The 19152-nt window shown below is 42.6% G+C and overlaps 1 protein-coding gene across 2 annotated transcripts in view; it reads right to left on the bottom strand.

Moving 5' to 3' along the window:
- Window positions 1-395: 395 nt before the first annotated feature.
- The window catches only part of LOC147614856 (protein argonaute PNH1-like), a 74489-nt gene continuing 55732 nt past the window's right edge, over window positions 396-19152 (bottom strand). Inside the window, exons 2-4 of one of the 2 annotated variants that reach the window (XM_086780174.1) lie at window positions 2197-3484; window positions 819-2045; window positions 396-700 (exon numbers count right to left, since the gene is read on the bottom strand). In XM_086780174.1, the coding sequence (XP_086636300.1) occupies window positions 580-700; window positions 819-2045; window positions 2197-3484 (2636 nt within the window). In that variant the 3' untranslated portion in view covers window positions 396-579. Of the gene's footprint in view, window positions 2046-2196; window positions 3485-19152 lie in introns of both variants that reach the window. The other variant, XM_086780173.1, reaches the window with a different exon arrangement.

The following is a 19152-nucleotide window of genomic DNA, read 5'->3' as shown; positions in this document are numbered from 1 at the left end:
CAGAAATCCGTAAGACGAAACAGCATCAGAATATCAACCAACAAGAGAAGGAACCAGGCCAGCTTACAAAAGTTGCTTGCAGAATTAGTCACAAACTTATCTCGAAAGCATGTATGCTTTGATGCTGCATGTGTGATGCATTTCATGCACCTGCAACATTGCATGCAAGGGTACTTACGGGACATATGCCTCAAAACTGCATGCCAAGAGAGTGGCAGGCGTTCATGCCCTAAAGATTGCATGCACAAAACCAAAATGGCAAAGGTCTTTGATTTTTTATTTTGGCAGTTTAACTAGATTGCATTAAGCTATGCCACAAAACATTGCACTGGGCAATTCCTAGGAAGTCCTTGTATCATGCAAAACCATGCTTAAGGCACAATGGCCAGAAGAGATTTAACAAAAATGTTCAAAAATCATATTACTCCAAGCACAATCGTCACAAGAGGTCTGACAAAAATGTTCAAAAACCATAACCCAAGCACTATGGTCACAAGAGATTGACAAAAATGTAAGTCTTGAAGGTCCGACAAGCAAGTACAGAATGCCAGTATTCTCAACAGAAATACATGACTTCCTCTACATTTCGCCGCACGCGAGGGAGAGGTGGGACAGCAGGAGGAGCAGCTCTAGAACTTCCACCCCCACCACTTGATGCAGTCCTGGAACGCACACCCCGGAGAGTAGCAGTATCCGAATCCTGCAAGTCCAGATAGAGGCGAGCCCTGTAAGCTGCAAGGTGAGCATAATAAGCTGGGGGAACAACAGAAACAGCACGAGTACACCTAGCATAGGTATAGCACAGATTATACACCAACCCCTGCAGATCATCAGACTTGAAATTGTTTTCATCCCAAAGAACATGGTAATGTGTAGGCCTGCTGGTGCCCTGAATCCCAGCATGACTACAGAGAAAAAAATCAAACTCCCTTGGATGTGTGATGATTGAGTCAACCACAGTTCCAGGTAAGATATTGTTGTTTTTGTCCTTGTATCTGTCAGCAGGGAATAGCCTGGTATGATGCCTCTTCTGAACCACTGCCCATGTGATCAAGGGCCTATAACCCGGTCCTCCCACCTCTTCAAAGGCTTCCTTTAATGCCACAACCTCCTTCTGTAAAACTTCATCAAACTGTCCCTCACTCACACCATCCCTAAACATGATAACACGATCTGGCCGGCTCCTGGTCTTCTCACAAAACTCGTGCCAGAGCTCCTGGACCATCTCCCTCAAGTTCTCTATTATCTCCACCCTATGGGCTTGAGCCCGGACTCGCGCTATGTATCTGTTGGCAGATGGCCAGTCTATGTTGGCTACCACAGCAGCAATGGAGGGTCCTGCGTCATCACCTGGAGGTGGATGGGTGACATCTGCCCCAAATATGATTGTGGGTCTATTGAACACAGGACACATCAGAGGGAGCTCGAGTGCCAATGTAACATTTCTTCCCCCCACCTTTGCATTCACTTTCAAAGCCAAATTTGCAAGGTACTGAGATTTGCACTGTTTTACATGCTTTGACAGACAACACTGGGTTACAATGCCTATCTGGGTCTCACAAATCCTTTTTAGCTCCCCATAAGCTGAATGTTTCTCAGCCATAACACAAACTAAAAGTTGCAACTGTCCTGTTTGACCATGGCTGATTGTACGAATGGCTCGAGACGCCTGATCATGGACAAGTCTCAGATACTTCTCAAGTCTTGGGCTCTCAAGATCCTCGGACCTTCGCAAAAGGGGAGGAACTACCGTCTGTCCGGCCATTCTAACACCTAGTTCATTACACCTTCTGCTCAAACTAGAGACAAAATCAGCAGCCATGTGGACATTTACAGTCTGATCAAAGCTTATCAAAGCCCAATAAGCCACAGTCCCACCCTCCACAACACAGGAGTTCATTAAATTCCATGCACCCAAATTAGGAATTATCTCGGTGACTTTCCCTTGATCTCCATATCTGAGCTTTGGGGGAGGTAGAAGACGAGCATTCACCACAGTCAGCTCAGTGACCACTTCCACACCAAAATTCCCAACATGCTCCCCTCTGCAGCAGTTAAGATTCAAATATTATAACACAGGCAAGGACTAAAATGACTACTACAACGACATTAGTTCATAACTATCACAATTATTTCACCTTAACTAGCAAGAACAAAGCCTATAGCCATTGCCATGAACGATTAGGAAGAAACTACCTGCCCGGACCATCATCTTTGTTCATAATGCTGCGGATTTTAGCTTCTCGCACTCTAGGCAATACACATGCCAACCCCCTCAAGCTCGTAGTCTGTCTCTCGTTGAGCTTGCCACCATACTTCTGGCCATCACAGATCACACATACCTCCATTGGGAGGTAACTGGGCTTGTTGGCTTGAACTTGCAAACATGGCAGCTCCGGGTACTCAATCACGTAATTGTATGTACGCTTGAAGTAGTCCACTACCCGCATTTCTTCCAATCCTTCCATAGGGAACTTCAGATCTTTTGTTGGGCTTGTGGACAAGCCAGAAATTCTGTACCTCCGAGGTGTCTGCCTGTGAATGACCTGCACCTTTAAACGAGCAAGTACTTTCTTAACCTTCAAGCGTACCATATCTGTCAGTCCATGGTGTGGATCAAAGTTCCTGAGCTGCTGCCTGAGGAAGTCGATAACAGGAATGCTAGCATGAAATGCTGTTGTGGACAAATCAACATTAAGTTGCAGTCCATCCTCTGTAGGTCGAAGACTTTGGTAGAACCCATTCAACGCAACAAGCCCTCCCTCCAAGGGAGCACTGCCCAGTTCACTTTTGAAGAAGGACCTGCTAACTGGTATGAAATGTAATGCAGGATGCTCTCTGAGCAAAACATCCAGAGCTTGGAGATGCTCTTGAGGGGTGGGTACCTGCTTGCCTTGAAGAAAATCTTCCAAGTTCTGCCTGTTCAGAGTAGAAACATGGCGGATTGTTACAGTAAACTTCTTCTCTCTGCCAGAGATTTCCTTCTCCTCCGATAGAGTGACAATAAACTCACGGTGCTCAAATGGAAGGGGGCCATGGGTGTATATACTTTTGCTGCCATCATAAACTGGCAGTTTCCCATTGAATTCAGAAACGTAGGCATCAACCAGCTGATGCTCAAGGGTGCGTGCAATGCCCTTGGATGAGATTTTGGGGCTGATGTCTACATCATACTGATAAATGTTGTCTCCGGGATGGAAGTTTACCTTGAAATGATTGGCCCTAACTTTAATAGCTTGCCCTCTGTTCCCTGCAAGGGGCCTGTTCGGGGCAACCAGTTTCAGAGATGGCAATGAAGAAGATGATGGCGCTGCTCTTGCCTCTTCTATTATTTTGAGAGAACTCTCCCCAGCAGCGACTATTGGGGACAATGTTTCCTCTTCCTCTGGCAAAGGAAGGGGTTGTGTTGTTTCCTCTTGAATCAACAAGCCAGGGAAGCCTGGGAGGAGCTCTTCAAGTGGAGGTGCCGGCGAAGCCCATGATCCTGCTCACACCAAAAGGCTACTCAGAGGCAAACAAATGTTTTCCACAGCCATAAATATCAAAACTCGCCATAGAAACTTTAAAAAAACTGATAGCTTAATACATGCAAGACAGGGTAATCATCATTGTTGTCTGTAAAGTGCCCCGTATGCCCACTGTGTCAAAGCCAAATAGGGTTCTCCATGGCCATAAATACTAATGTTTGCCATGACTACCTAGTTAGGAACAAAAACACGGGCCACATGCAAAATTCCTTGAGAGAATACATACAAGGTCACCATACGTACAGTAAAGATGTGAGATCAATTAAAAGCTCACAAAGCAATGTAAAATTATTCAAAATCTCTATGGCCAAGTGCAGAGAAGAGAAATATGAAAACCTAAGAGCAGCGAAAATCCAAGATCATCATAGCTTTGCAGGAACAAGAAGAAGACAAGACTCTTAAAAGCTGGCAAAGCAATGTAGAATGATTCAAGATCGCTATAGCCCTGCATAAAGAAGATAAATGCAAAAACTAAAAGGTTCAAGATCTCCATAGCTGGACAGAGACAAGATGAATGTGAAACTACTAAAGTTTATGCCCGCACTTTACCCAACCAACAGCTATCATGCCCTTGACAAGAAAGGTATCTCTTCCTGCATGCTGTACATGTGGCCACGGACCCTCCATGAAGAGAATGAACAGAGGTTAATCACGGAGGATCATAGTTGATTAGAGCCATGTATTAGCATATGGATGATTGAACTTAATCACAAAGCATAATGAGGGCAGGATGATAATAAAACACGCATTATTTTGCATTCGTTTCATGCCTCTTAAATAGGCTTGTGGATACAAGGATTAGATCATGCTAAGCATGTTTAAATGAGTGATTAGGTGCTAAAAGTGCTCCCCTTGATTTGTGGATCTAGATACCCTTTCCATGTGTTCCAAGTCAACATTCGTGGCCAATATTCAAGGCACTTGCCCGCTTGCAATAGGCAGGATTCTTTCTCTTACTGGCTTTTACTTTGCTTGGATTTACTCTAAGGTGCTCTTTATGGGCTCAATATTACAAGGCTTTCATATATAAGGTTTTGGGGCTTTACACCATGAATATTTAGTTGGCTCCCCCAAGATGCATGTCACTTGATTTTTCCCAACAATCTCCCCCTCAAGTGATATCCATCCCTTTAGCATATATGGATTTAACCTATTCTGTTTTACATAGATTTTCACCATCTTAGCTCAAATGATGTTTTACACAAGGTAGGAAGTGAAGGTGGCCTTATGGCCTTTGGTGATTAGAATGCCCAATCATCATGGGCATGGTTAGCCTAAGCTAGAGGCCGTAGCAATCCTTCTCCAAGTGATTGTTCTTGCCACAACAATTGCACTTCATTTTACCCTTCGCTTTTGATGATGGCTCCGTGTAGGAACCTTTGCTTAAGTATGCTTGTTCTGGTACATGTGTTGCCTTTTCCTTGATCCTCCTTTCCTCTTCTAAGAGGGCACCAACAACTCCTTCAAAGGTTGGATTAGGTAGATTTTTGTAGGTGGACACAGTCCCACATGGCCCATTGGGTACACTGTTGAGTAGGACAACAAGGAATCCTCCTCATCAATGGGTGCTTCAATAGATGCAAGTTGTAGCAAAAACTCTTAATGTAGTTTAGGTGAGTAGAGAAATCTTGACCATGTGACATGTCCAAACCAAAGAATTTGATTTTCAAAGCAATTTTAGAAATTTCACCCTTAGCTCCAATTTAATTCTCTAACTTATCCCATGTAGTCTTTGATGTGTCCTTGCCTACTATGTGGTGTATTATGTAGTCACCTAGGTCTAATGCAATGACATTGAGTGCCCGTTCATTCCACACTTTATCTCCCCTAGCTAGACAAGGATATCTCACACTTACAATCCCCCATAGGAATTTCCTCATAAGCATGTACTTAACATGTAAAAGCCATGTAAAAGCCCTCCCCCATGAACTTATTTATTTGGTATGATGCCATGAGGATGGTCTTAGTACTTGACACTCTCAACGGCAATGTCAAAACCCGTTACATAGATATTAGATGCTTAATGGCACTCCTTAATGAGCATTAGTGCAAAGCGCCCCCTTAATGACAAACAAAAAGTTGGAGGATGAAATTGAGTGCTCAAATCTAAGGTGTTTGATATAGCATGAAATAGCAACTCTCCAACGTCAATTTTGAACCCTCAATGGTAGGGTTTAGTGCATACAATTGAAGGCATATGCTTATATGTAGTGCTACATGTGAATAGGCATAACTTCAAGGGCAATTTTATCCTACAGATTTTCCCCCCTAGACGTTTGGTGTGAAAGGACACCTAGACTAGGTTTTATTTTTATTACTTGTACTTGTCACTTTCATTATTGTGTGAATATACATGCAAGATCTAGTTTTGAAATAGGAGAAAGGAGAGATGAAATATCTCATTTTATTGATTAAAAATTGGAGGTAATGATGAGAAAAAAGATGCCTCTTTCATGAGGGGAGATCCCCACTCTGAGGTGTCAAATTTCAGTTTTTTAATTGTTTTTGTTGGTCCTTAATCCCACCACTCTTCATCTTATACCATTCTTCCTTCAATGTAATGGAGAATGGCAGTGGTGACATTCTCCCCTTTAAGGTGATGGGATGGGAGGCCTTGATAATGGTAGTGGTGCCATTTTCCACTTTACTGACCCAAAAATGGTCAAAAATTGACCAAACTGATCTGAAAAATTCTAGAATCAGTTTGCTTGGTTAGAGGCTCACTTTTTCCTATAAATAGAAGCCTCCCCCTTTGTAAAAGCTTAATGGTGTTTATGCACTGTTACTCTACTCCTGTCCTGAGCCATCTACATTGAATTTCTTAATAATTCAATTGTTTTTTGCCTAATCCTCTCCAAAGTGAATTGGTGGCCACTCTTGCTTCAAACAAGAGTAGAACCCTCAATCCCTCAAGGTGAATGAATGATATGTGATATAAATGAATGAATGATATGTGATGTGATGTAAATGAATGAGGTATGATGGGATGTGAATAAACTTCCTCACTGTGCGTGTGCGTGTCCGTGAGTTTATCAAACCCTAACAGTAGATTCATGTGGGCCAACATTTATTATCAAAGCAAAGAGTTCTTCCTTTAGTTAGGGTTTTTGCTCATTTCAAGCCTCAAAGGTTTCCGCTCAAAATCTACCAAAACTATTCGCATAGGGTACATAACAACACACCCCCAATTGGCATGTCCTGTCAAAATCAGCAAACCCTAATTTCAAAACTGTACGACATGCTCATTCATCTGGACAACCAAGCCCTAATTCAATTTTTTCTTCAATTGAGTTCTCCTCTTGCTCTGTACATCACCTCTACACACAATACTATTCCGAAGTCGGCTACAACCGTAAGTGCAAAATCGAGGCTTTGTCCACTCTTTTCTTCAGTTTCTTGCAACAGGTTTACGCAAGACAAGTACAAGTGACTGCGTTCGGTGGCAGTTTGTGCTCATTGTGCTTGGAAGTACACATGAGTACATATTTGGGTTGCATACATGATATTTGTGCCTGTCGTCAGTTCTTGTGAGTGCATTCTGGAAAATGGCATAGAATGCAAAAAAAAAAAGAGTCTTTGGTGTTTTGTCCCAAAAGGACAAGCTTGATGGAAGCAACTACTCCTCTTGGAGTTTTATGGTCAAGAACTTGTTGTGGTAGCAAGGGTCTCTGGGGATATGTTGATGGTGATGAGCCATCTTCTCTATTCCTACGTTGTGAAGTCTTGCAAACATTGCACCTACTGTACCTTGACAGGAGTGGTGGGTGCAATGTTTGCAAGACTTCACAACATAGGAATAGAGAAGATGGCATGCGCATGATGTCCAAGCCATAGCTCTTATCTCTTTGTCTGTCAAGAGGTCAATTATTCCAAGCGTCTAGTCATGCAAGATTTCACAACGTACAATGGATGTATTGGAAACTATGTATCAAGAAGAAAATAAGGCCAAGGTGGCCTATCTCAAGAAACTATGCTTCAATTCTTGCTCTTCGTATCTGCATTGCCTCTTTGGAGTCCATGCCATATCACTGCCTAGCCTTCGGGGGAACCCTATTTTGCAGAGAGTTGAGTACTCTAACCTCCCACGCCAATGTTTCATCTATCGACAGATGGGACATCTAGCTAGAGCTTGTCCTCGTCGGCAATCCAAGAGGATGCCTCCAGGGGTCCACTACCCCCATTCGCATTTGTGTGGTGTTATATTACTCCATACCGTCCACCCGAGAGAGTGGTGCGATGATGATCTTCCCACTCAGTACACCAGAGGAGACGAATTGGAGCATGGAATAAATGTCTCCCGCTATTCAAGGGCAGGCCATAGAGCTCACACCATTTACATGATCTGTGTCTCACTGATGTAATTACCCACCTCTGGCCCTTGGCTCGGATGGAGTTAGGTAGCTCCAGCCTTAGAGATAAGACAAGGGAAATGATGTCCTCTAACATGGAGGTGCTACTTCTTGTATTTTTTCATCTTTCAATGGTAATACCCCTTACCCCTCCACAGCTCGACCAAAGTGCCTCCACATGGAGACCAAGATTCATGCCCATCCGACGCGACCCTGCCCCAAGACCAACAATGATTACTCTCCATCGAAACCCACGCCCAAGACTCTTCGAGTGGAGGGCAATGCAGACAATATCGCTTCTTGTCGATCTTAATTATGCAGATTGTCTCTTGGAACATCAACCATTTGGGAGACCTATAGTGCTTTCAGAGGCATGGTGTCCTTAGAGAGGAGCTCCAGAGAACAATAGTTGGTGGACCCATTGACATTCTCTTCATTTAGGAGCACCATCTATTAGAGGGACGACGTACCTGCTGTTGCGGGAAGCTCTTGCAAGGCAAGAGCCACACCTTCTGGTCCCATTCTTTTGGCCCCTCCGGGACAAAAGGAGAATGCATTTATGTTATTGAGCAACTACTACTGCCACCAGTGGTCAACTCTCCAATCATTGTTACTAGACGAGCCCGGTGGGGTTGACCATCAAAATTGAAGAGGATTGTGTGGGCTTCCTGAATGTATATGCGCCAAACGTGATAACAAGTAGGGCCACCTTCAAGAGAAAAGTTTGTCGGTCCTCGTCACAGGTGGATTTCTGTTGTATGGGCGGGCATTTTAACATGCTAAAGTCAACAGAGGACAGACTCAAAGATAGCATGGCTACAATATCTAGTACAGAGTGTCCACCTTGGGAGGAGCTGATTTTGACTCTCAAGGGATAGGACCTTTGGCATCTTCAAGAGTTTGGACGCAACCCTAAGAGTCGTAGTTTCTCTAGATCCGACAAGAGTATTAACCCTAGGGCCTAACATCTCCCGATTAGATCGGTTCTATGTAGATGAGTGGGCTTGTGATCATGGTGGCATGATTGGTATTTTACCAAGCCCTTCTTTCTCCGATCATGCACCGGTTATTCTCTCCCTAAAGGACCCTTGGAGATAAGACCGACATTTGAGTACCCGGATTCCAGATAGCCTTATCCAAGACTCTGAGAGTCATACAATGATTGAGGAGATTTGGGAGGGTCTAGATTTTCACTCAAGAGAAGCCGCAGTTATCTTAGATGGAGGCCTTGGAGAGATTAGCAATATATTACAAAAGGCAACAAAAAGTAGATTGACTAGCTTTCGAGAGCAAGAGAGGAGCATTCACAAGGACCTAGCTTCTCTGCAGCAACTTGAGGAGAGTACACCAAATAGCCTATGGATTCGAAGTCAACTAGATGCCACCCATACAGAGCTTAGATCCATGGAGGAGCGAAGGGAAAAGTTCAGATACCATGCTACAACCTCTTTTTGGACACAGAGGCGGGAGACAGAGTCACTAAGGAGTTCTTTGAGATTGCAAGCCCATAGAGATCGAGAGATGGTATCCGAAGGTTGCGAGGCCAAGATTGCTCCATTGTTACAGACCCCCTCATGTGAGAGCCATTGCCACAAATTTCTTCAGCTCTCTTCTCACGAGTGACCCCGTATCCTCACAGGCGCTGGATGCGCGTGAACGAGTCTAGCGGGACATGTGAAAGAGATAGTCCCTCACGCTCTCCAGACCTTCCTCCTAACCCCCTTCACATCTAAGGAGCCGACGGAGGCTTTGACAGCACTACCTAGAGCAAATGCCTGACTAACGATGGGCTTCCAATCTTCTTATTTCTACGACATTGGGATCTCATGGAAGGCGGTCTCAAAGATGCCTTCAACAAGATAATGGTTACGGGAGCCATGCCCGAGAGATTGTCAAAGGAACGATCCACTTGATTCCCAAGGAGAGTAGTGACATATTGGAGATTCGGCAATGGAGACCCATCACCCTCCTAGGGACCGCCTACAAAATTGTGGCCAAGGCCATCAACAAGAGATTATAGCCCTTCCTCTCCGACTTGATTCATGGTACAGAGATCAGTTTCACTCAAGATCGAAGCATCTTGGACAATATCTTGACCTTCTACGAGGCGACCGCTTTGGCCAAGATCCACCAGCAGGATCTGATAAAGCCTATGAAAGATTTGATTCGGACTTTCTAGAGGGGACGATGACCAAGATGTGTTTTCCGAAGGAGCGGTTCCGAGGTGTTTCCGAACTCTACTTGGCTTCAAGAAGCTAGAGGCGACAGATTAATAAATTCGAGAAAAGTGAGAAATTGAAGAAATTATAAAATTTTTCAACAATTGTATGTGAAATTAGATGCAATTGAGACTAATATATGAAATTCGGATTTATAAATTTGAAAGTGATAAATTGAAGAGCTAGTGGAGCACTTGGGAAATTTCAACATATGGATGTCAAATTAGGTGAAATTGACCAAGAAATAGAATTCCGACAAAAATGGTATTTCGACTCGAAAGTATAAAACTGGGATTTGTAAATTGGAAAAAATATAAGAGCTAGTTGAGTACTTGTAAAAAAATTTAACAATATCATGTGAACTTAGGTGAAATTGACCAAGGACTGTTTCTCTATTTCATTGTTTCAAATCAAATTTGAAAAAAATGACATTTCGATTGAGAGTGGATTGTTTCAATCGAGAATGTTTCGTCTATTTTGTTCGTCTCATGTTTCGTAGGGACAAAATGGATTTCCATGTGGCTATGCTCATGATAGCACAAAGTAGCAAGGTGAACAAGCAAGTGACATTGATTACTGACTCGACGGACAACAGTGGCGAGACACACACGCATATCGCAAGCGGATAGTGCTAAGCATAGGCCGAAGACATACAGTGTTAAGTCAAGCCAAGCGGTAGTCATAGCGCCAAAGAGAACCAACACATATCAAAAGGACAATTGGACTGCCAACAAGTCAATAAGGTACATGGCTCTAATACCATGTTAAAGTTAATGGTAGAGCTACAACTATGGTGGCTGGAAGATTTTCATGTTATAGCAATGAGTGTGCAAAAGGATCAAGAGAGAAGAGAGAGAACAAAGCTCTTCGAGAGAGTGTGATAGTTGCTTGATTGATTCAATGAAGTACAAGTACCTTTATAGATTACAAAGATTCTCCTCTTGACATCGCTGCTTATGTGATAGCACACAAATATCTAGATATTATTGATACCCCTCTTAAGAGGAGGTTCACACACAAACATTACCACTCATAAGTGTGGGTTCATACACACACAAGACCTTCATTCCCAACAGCAAACCCTCTACTCAAATCAAGGGCACGAATATGTCAAAGCATTATTTGAAAAAAAGGCCATAAAACATCAGTGTACATTGCCATATACACCACAATAAAATGGTGTTGCGAAGAGGAAAAACATGTCATCGATGGAGATAGCAACATGTATGGCAAACGGTGAGAGCCTGCCTCCCAAAGTTTGGATGGAGGCCATCATGTGTGCTACATATATTTTGAATAGATGCCCTACAAAAGCATTAAAAACCATCAATGCTTTTAAGAGCATAGTAAGAAAGAAAACTCACGGTTGTTTGATTACCTTTAGGTTTATGATGCCTTGCATATGCACATGTGCCTCAACAATTGTGAGTAAACTGGTTGACAAGGCTTTAAAATGTATTATTATGGGCTTTAGTAGTAGCAATAAAGGTTACCGTCTCTACAATCCTTCCACTCAAGATTTTTGAGAGTTGAGACATGGCACAACCATGGACTGAATTTGGTAAACAGGCACATGATGTTCACAACCTCACACAATGTATTTGAGGGACTACTACCATTGGGCATTGATGTAAGGTCAGATCAATCACATAACATGCCTAATGGACATCATATGGGTGATCAAAATCAGCCCATTGCAGCCCGTAATATAGAGGATGTGGTACATGTAGAGAGGTGAGCTTTGCAAGAAGCTAGAACCCTGCCTCATTGGCTATGTGACACAAATGAGCAAGACTCTTTTAACGAGACTCAAGACAATGAGCACTCGATCACCGCGATGTAGCATGAGATGGACGCCATTCATAAAAATGGCACTTAGGATCTAGTGGACTTGCCACTTGGTAAGAAGCCTATTGGCACTATGTGGGTGTTAAAAGGTTAAGAGAGAACCACATCATACCATTGACAAGTACAAGGCTAGACTTGTGGCCAAAGGCTATGCCCAACAAAAAGGCATAGATTATGACGAAACTTTTGTCCCCACTTCTTGTATGACCACTATTCATTGAGTTGTTTCATCGGTTGCCAATCATGGATGGAAAGTGCATCAATTGGACATTAAAACAGCTTTTCTCAATGGGCATTTGCAAAAAGTTTATGTACATCAACCCATTAATTATGTCATAGCTGGTCACGAAGGCAAAGTATGTAAGCTCCACAAAGCTCTTTATGATCTCAAACAAGCTCCTAGATCTTGGTATTAGAAGATACACTCTTACTTGCCCACATAGTTGTTTCTGGTACCGATACGAACCCATTCGTACCGTACGGTTCGTACCATACGATATCGTATCATACAAGGGATTTTTTTTTCCCCAAAAAAAAAATTAAATCCAAATGCTTTTTTTTTTAAAATATAGAAACCCTGCTTAACAAAGATCCCAAATGCTCGCAATACTTCGCAACTTTTGCGTCCACTCAGTATTCCATATGGGGTTGTTGAGAGACCTAAAAAATCTGGCAAGGTAGACTGGTAGTGTACGCTTGACTGGTAGGATGAAGAAATCTTATTGCATCACTTGGAGATCCTTGGTATCGGTAGGCTAGACAGTTAGATTCTCAAGTTATGTAAGTGGGAGAAGATTTGGACATGGCCATTTTGATCTAGAGAGGAGTCCCTAAACCTATCACCCTAGATGCAATGGTCGTATTTGTGCAAGGACGATCCCTTAGTCATAAACGCTACACTGGGAGACCTTTAGTATTGCATTACCCATCCAAGTTCTTTTTTGGAGACAATCGGGAGATCCAAATGGGAGAGACACATATCCATGTTTTGGTTCCTCAAGCACTGGAGACTCCTCCCCTCCCAACCTTCCCTCACATTCAAGCTTGAAGCTCCATAGGTTGTAAGTGTTTTTTTAATCGTACTTTATCGTACGATATCCGAAAAATTTCATATCATACCAAAAATTCCCGTCCGGTATCGTATCGTACGGTATCGTATTTTCGTTTTGTGACAACTATGCTTGCCTAGCCAAGGTTTCAAGAACAATCCAATTGAGAGCACCCTCTATGTGAAAGAGGATCATGGGATTTTGTTGGTGCTTATACTTTATGTGAATGATATGTTGTTGATTGGGCCTTATTAACCCTTCTCAAGAAAATCATTCACTTGAGTCATGATTTCCTCCTATTGGGCAACACTCACCCTATAAGGAGGTCGGTTAGGAGGAGAGCTCCCAGGAATTATATCAATACAATGATCCTCTGGCCTCTCTGGAGCTGACTACCTTGGTAGTGAATCAACAAAACAATCAGCATATTCACTAAAGAAATCAATCTTATCTTGATCTACAAGAGAGTTACAACATCATGCTCAACATTATCACGTACAAAGACCAAGTAAGAACAAGCTGATGATTTCTTTATCGCCTTTGAAATAGATATATGGCTTACAACGGCTATGGTCCTCCTAGTAGTACCCGCATCAATACAAACTTCCCTACACCTATGAATAAACATAACTTTCTTTTCTTTGTGCAAAATCTTGGGATCCAAACAATAATGCCAAGGCATCCCAAGTATCATATCACATCACATCACGTTAAGTGGTGCCATGAGAAAGTCTTCATGATCCAAATATCCATGTATGTGTATGCAAAGCTTCCCAATGATGAGAGTGACCTTAACTTCCTTACTCTCAAAGGCAGCATCTGCATGAAAGTCCATGCCCAATTCCTTGGACTTTAGCCCAAGAGCAACAGCCATCTGTATGGATATAAAGTTATCTATTAAGGCATTATCAAAAAAGAATAAATTTATTTGGTCATTTAACTTGTCCCAAGCTTTGCATAAGATCTTGCTCTTTGCTTCATGTGCAGTGTTACCCTGAACATCGGGTATAACATTCACACTCGGTTTTGCATCTTACACATTATTCTTTTTGAGATTCTGGGAGCATTGAATTTTCATGTGATCCTTTCTCCCACAGGTGAAGCGCTTCCCCTCTCTCATGCAATCAAAAATATGATGTCTGCACCTCCCCCCCGACCCCCCCCCCCTTCTTTTCCGAGCCCCCTTTTGCATCCACAGACTCATTAGGCATTAACTTAGGTGGCTGTCCACCCCTTTTTTTTGCTCATATTTCCAGCTCTGAATTTTCCCTTGTATGAGCTGAATTCTTGTCTTTTTGAAGCTCCCTCACCATGCCATTCCTCAAAAATAGTGGCCGAGTGTATAAGCTCTTGTAACGTGTTGTGGGGATACACTTCAAGGCTCTTCTGAATGATTCGTTGCAACCCTGACTCAAACTTTCTTTTCTTCTCATCCTCACTAATCGTCATGAACGGTGTGACTTTGAGGAGAATCCGCCAAAACTTTAAAATATAATAGAAAACGGATTCCCCTTCATCCTGTGTTAGCCAATCCCATTCCTTTTGTACATCCTTCTCAAAGTGAGAAGGAACTGATCATAAAATTGCTCTTTGGAAGCACTCCATGTATGGGCAGTTGACAGTTGTCCTATCCAAAAGCTTTGCCATCCACCAGTCACTTGCAATCTCTTTAAGATGCATTCCCACATGCCTGAGCATAGATGTCTCAACAAATTCCTCAGTACAAGAGGTTATTTCGAATTGCCTTACGAAAGTAAGTGCCTCAATGGTATCCAACTTTCCATTAGAACTCTCGGATTTGATGTCCTTGTCCCCTGACTTGAACTCTTTGCCGTTCTTGCTGTGACGAGCATCTCGACGCTCTAAAACATCATCATCCTCGTCATGTCTACAATCGTGACAATGCCCACATCTACATCTGATTTCCCATGTAACACCTTCCACTCTGGATGGAACTCTAGAAGCAGGAATACCTAGAAGGTGGAGACACCACCAACAATGCATGAAGATCTTTTGCATCTCTCAAATGGGCTGAAAAACCCCTTATCATCCCCTCGAGCTACATCTCGATGTACATCATCTCCTCGGGTTGCATGTCCCCTCATATCTATTGCATGGGCTGCAAGCCCCCTCAAAACACTTGCTCGAGTTGCACGCCCACTTACATCACTTGCTTGGGTGGCATATCCTTTTACATCATTGGTGCGAGCTGCATGCCCTTTCACAACATCATCGGAATTCCCTTCACGGGATAGCCTACGAGGCTGTCGTGTGAAGACCCACTTGCCCTCATCAACCGAAACAACATCGCCACGGCTTTTTCAATAAGCAATAGCCAACTCTCGAGGTTTGTCAATTCCCATCTATTGGACAGTTGCATCAAAAGTGACCACATTTGCCTTGACATGAGACTTTGATTCAATGACCCTCTGTACATCACGATCTCTTTGCAAAGCACAGAGCTCTTCAACCTCATTCAGCAAGGCATCAATATCCTGCTGATTCTCAGTCCTAGCAGACAACGGTGGATCGTTATCTGCCAAAGCCCCTACATGATACTTGTCTCTATCCTCTTGCCGCATACGGCAAGTACTTTTCATAGAATCCTCCACAAAATAATCTGCCTAGCTGGCCATAATGTATCTACTAGATTTTCAGAAAGAAAAGAATTTCCGTGTCCCATCTTCACTCTCTACCAACTCCACAAGTATGATACCGAATATACTACAAGGGTGCAACAGTGCCCCTACACAGACAAGAGGGCCACAAAGTCTTTCCACACGCTCACTGTCGCTTAAACCAAAAGTAACCTCTTTCGAGGCACGACAATAAGACGAGGGCTACCTCATAAACCCAACCTTCTCTCACGGATAATGACTCTCCTTACAACCATATCCAACATCATATTAGACACAACTGTGTAGAAAGCCAAGCTCTGATACCAATGTAAACGGAAGGGCAACTATAACACGGAAATCTAATCAATCATGAAAAATGAAAATACACATGTATGCCAGACAAAAGAAGATGACAAATCTATACAATACACCACACTAGGGACCAAAAGATGGACTGCTCTCTCTCTCTCTCTCTCTCTCCCCCCTTTATGGTCTCATAGGTCATTTTGGCCTTTTGAAGACGTTAATATATCATTTCATTTCTCTCTCTCTCCCCCCTTTATGGTTAGCTTCCACGCGTGCTTTTTAGGTCTAGAAGGGGGCGCCTACTTGAGGATGGCCCAAATATTGTCCATAGCCCATCCTTTGGCCGCCACATGGATTAAATAAGTCCAGCCCAATGTGTACAACTTATAAGTTGTCCGGCCACTTATAAGAGTGTGAACATGCACCCATAATTATTAGTATATGAAACCATAAAGCTGTAAATTGAGTTTTTGAGGACACTTACCACTTGCACAACACATGTAGACCACCTCTCAGTCCCAAACAAGTGTGCACATACATGTCCATAGGGCACCCAAGCGTCCCCGACCCCATGGACAACACAAGGAGAAATCTCAAGCATTGTCCAGGCAAACAAGACAAGTCATCCAAAGGTAAAATCAAAGTCATGCACACACATGAGTCCAGCTAGACTAGAAGAAACACACATCTGCTCAATTGTATCAGCTGAAATGTCGAGGGCTCATGATCCTTCCGGAATATTCCCAAAACATAAATACATAAGATCTCAAGGATAGCTAGTCCCAAGGAATTACATCATGTCAAGCTCCATGAACCATACATGTACACCATGTCAGGCCCCACAAGCCACACATGTACTATCATGTCAAGCTACACTAGCCATACATGTACTGTCATGTCAAGCTCCATATGCCACACAGACACACCATGTCAAGCTACACCAACCATACATGTATGTCATGTCAAGCTCCACATGCCACACATGAACAGTAGAAAAACAAGCTGTGAGGGATTTTGTGACAAATGATCTCTAATGAGATATGATTAAGAACTTAATCAAAAAGCATAATGAGGACAAGATAATGTTAATAAAACACTCATTATTTTGCATCAAGTTCATGCCTCTTAAATAGGCTTGTGGATACAAGGATTAGACCTTACTAAGCATGTTTAGATGAGTGATTAGTTGCTAAAAGTGTTCCCCTTGATCTATGGATCAAGGTATCCTTTCCATGTGCTCTAAGTCAATATTGGTGGCCAATATTTAAGGCTCTTGTCCACTTACAATAGGCATGGATTCCTTCATCTCGAACTAGCTTTTACATTGCTTGGATTTAGTCTAAGGTCCACTCTTTATGGGCTTATTATACAAAGCTTCATTTCTAAGGTTTTGGACTTTACACCATGAACATTTATTTGCCTCCCTCAAGATGGGGGTCACTTGATTCTTCCCAATGTTCCATGTATGATAACAGAAGAACAAAAAGTGATGCTAGGAAGCTAGCGAAGACAATACCTCCGGAATACAAGGTTAAAAGAGCTAAAGCACTTTCCTTTGCTACACAACCCACACAATTAAAAATGTGGATCCTTCATGATGGTGCACAGAGAAGCTAAATAGCTTCTCTGTCCTTTGCACAATACTCCCCACAAGTTGCTCACTTTTCTATTTCAGCCGAGAGAGTTTTCTCCAGCTTGTGTGTTCAAAGATATGGTTGTGGTTATTTCTTCGCAACTAAGGCCCCTCTTCCTCAGGAGGTTAATTGATAATTGTCAATGTTCTCTAAGCTCATGCAATAGAGATGATATTCTACCTTGGTAAAGACATATTTGGAGTTTTTTGGACAAGCAACATGTTGCTAAGCTATTTTTTGAAACTCTCCTGTTCTGGAACAAGGATTTGGTTCACCTCCTTCCATGGAAACTCTCAATGGACATTTATCGATAATTTTGTAAAGCTTGCCCTATTTAGGTGGAGCTGGTTGATCTGCCCCTTACCTTTGGCCCTTCATGGAGCATTGGGTAGACTAGAGTCCTCTGCATCCGTACAAACCCTAGTTATGACAAAGGGTCTAATAAGGTAAGTATATTATAGAATACAACCATTCCAACCCCTAGAAGTCCAAATCCTTGGAGTGGGATTCCTCACTGCACAATTCAAATTTAGCAATTTTGCAAGTGCCTATTTTGTAGGCAAAATTGGAAGGAATCCCCGAGTCACCTATGGAGGCTCCAATGCAACATGACATCCCTTTCTCTGAATCAATAAGGATTCTCATAGTCATTTATCACATGGTAGTGATCCGTGTGAACAAACCTGCCGCCAAGCGTCCTTGATCAAAACTTTACTACGAGAGGCCGAGTAGAGAGCATAGACACCTCGAAACCAAGCGACAAGGAAACCCATCTTGCACATAGTCCCATCGAGAAAGCCCCAATGCACCTTGTCATAGGCTTTCTCAAAATCCAACAGTAGAATGGCAAAGTCCTCTTGCCATAGACGGGCAATAGCAGACGCCTCCCAAAAGGTGGAGGCATTGTCAAAGATGCTTCTAACCTAGATAAAACCTACTTAAGTACCATGGAGTCCTCCTAAAGAGATGAAACCGACACTTGCCTAAATAAAGCAACCCAAATGCTAAAAGGTGTTGCGAAAAATTACCTATCTATTGGGGACGGAAGACTGAACGCCATGCGCTACCCTTAAGAGGACAGAAAAGCGCATAATCCTAGTAGTTGATGAACGTGAGTGGTATGTGAGGCGAGGTCACGAAGAGGAGGCGACACAAAGATGAGGGAAGGCAAAGAGGAATGGTTGCAATGCATAAAAATCAAATTTAATGAGAATAACACTTTTGAAATAAAAATAATTCCTTTATGCATCTTTCTATGCATAAAAATCAATTTTAATGAGAATAACACTTCTGAAATAAAAATAATTCCTTTATGCATCTTTCTGTGTATAAAAATCAAATTTAATGAGAATAACACTTTTGAAATAAAAATAATTCCTTTGCAGGACAAAGTGGGGACTAGGACGTACAAGAACAAGGGCAGCATGGCAAAAAACACAAAAAAAAAAACTACGAACAAAAATACCTTGAAAAGATAACGAACATGAGGCAAAAAACGCCCAAGAGGGACAACGCACACAAGGGAGGGAGAACGCGAAGGCAAGTGAACGTGAATAGTAAAGGGGACGGTGACTGCACGAAGGAGAACTAGAGGAGGGGTGG

The sequence above is a fragment of the Cibotium barometz genome, chromosome 41 (assembly GCF_041138505.1).
Source record: "Cibotium barometz isolate CiBa-2024 chromosome 41, ASM4113850v1, whole genome shotgun sequence".
Lineage (NCBI taxonomy): Eukaryota > Viridiplantae > Streptophyta > Polypodiopsida > Cyatheales > Cibotiaceae > Cibotium > Cibotium barometz.
The sequence above is the reverse complement of the archived record's forward strand: the minus strand, read 5'-3'. Positions and strand labels throughout refer to the sequence as shown.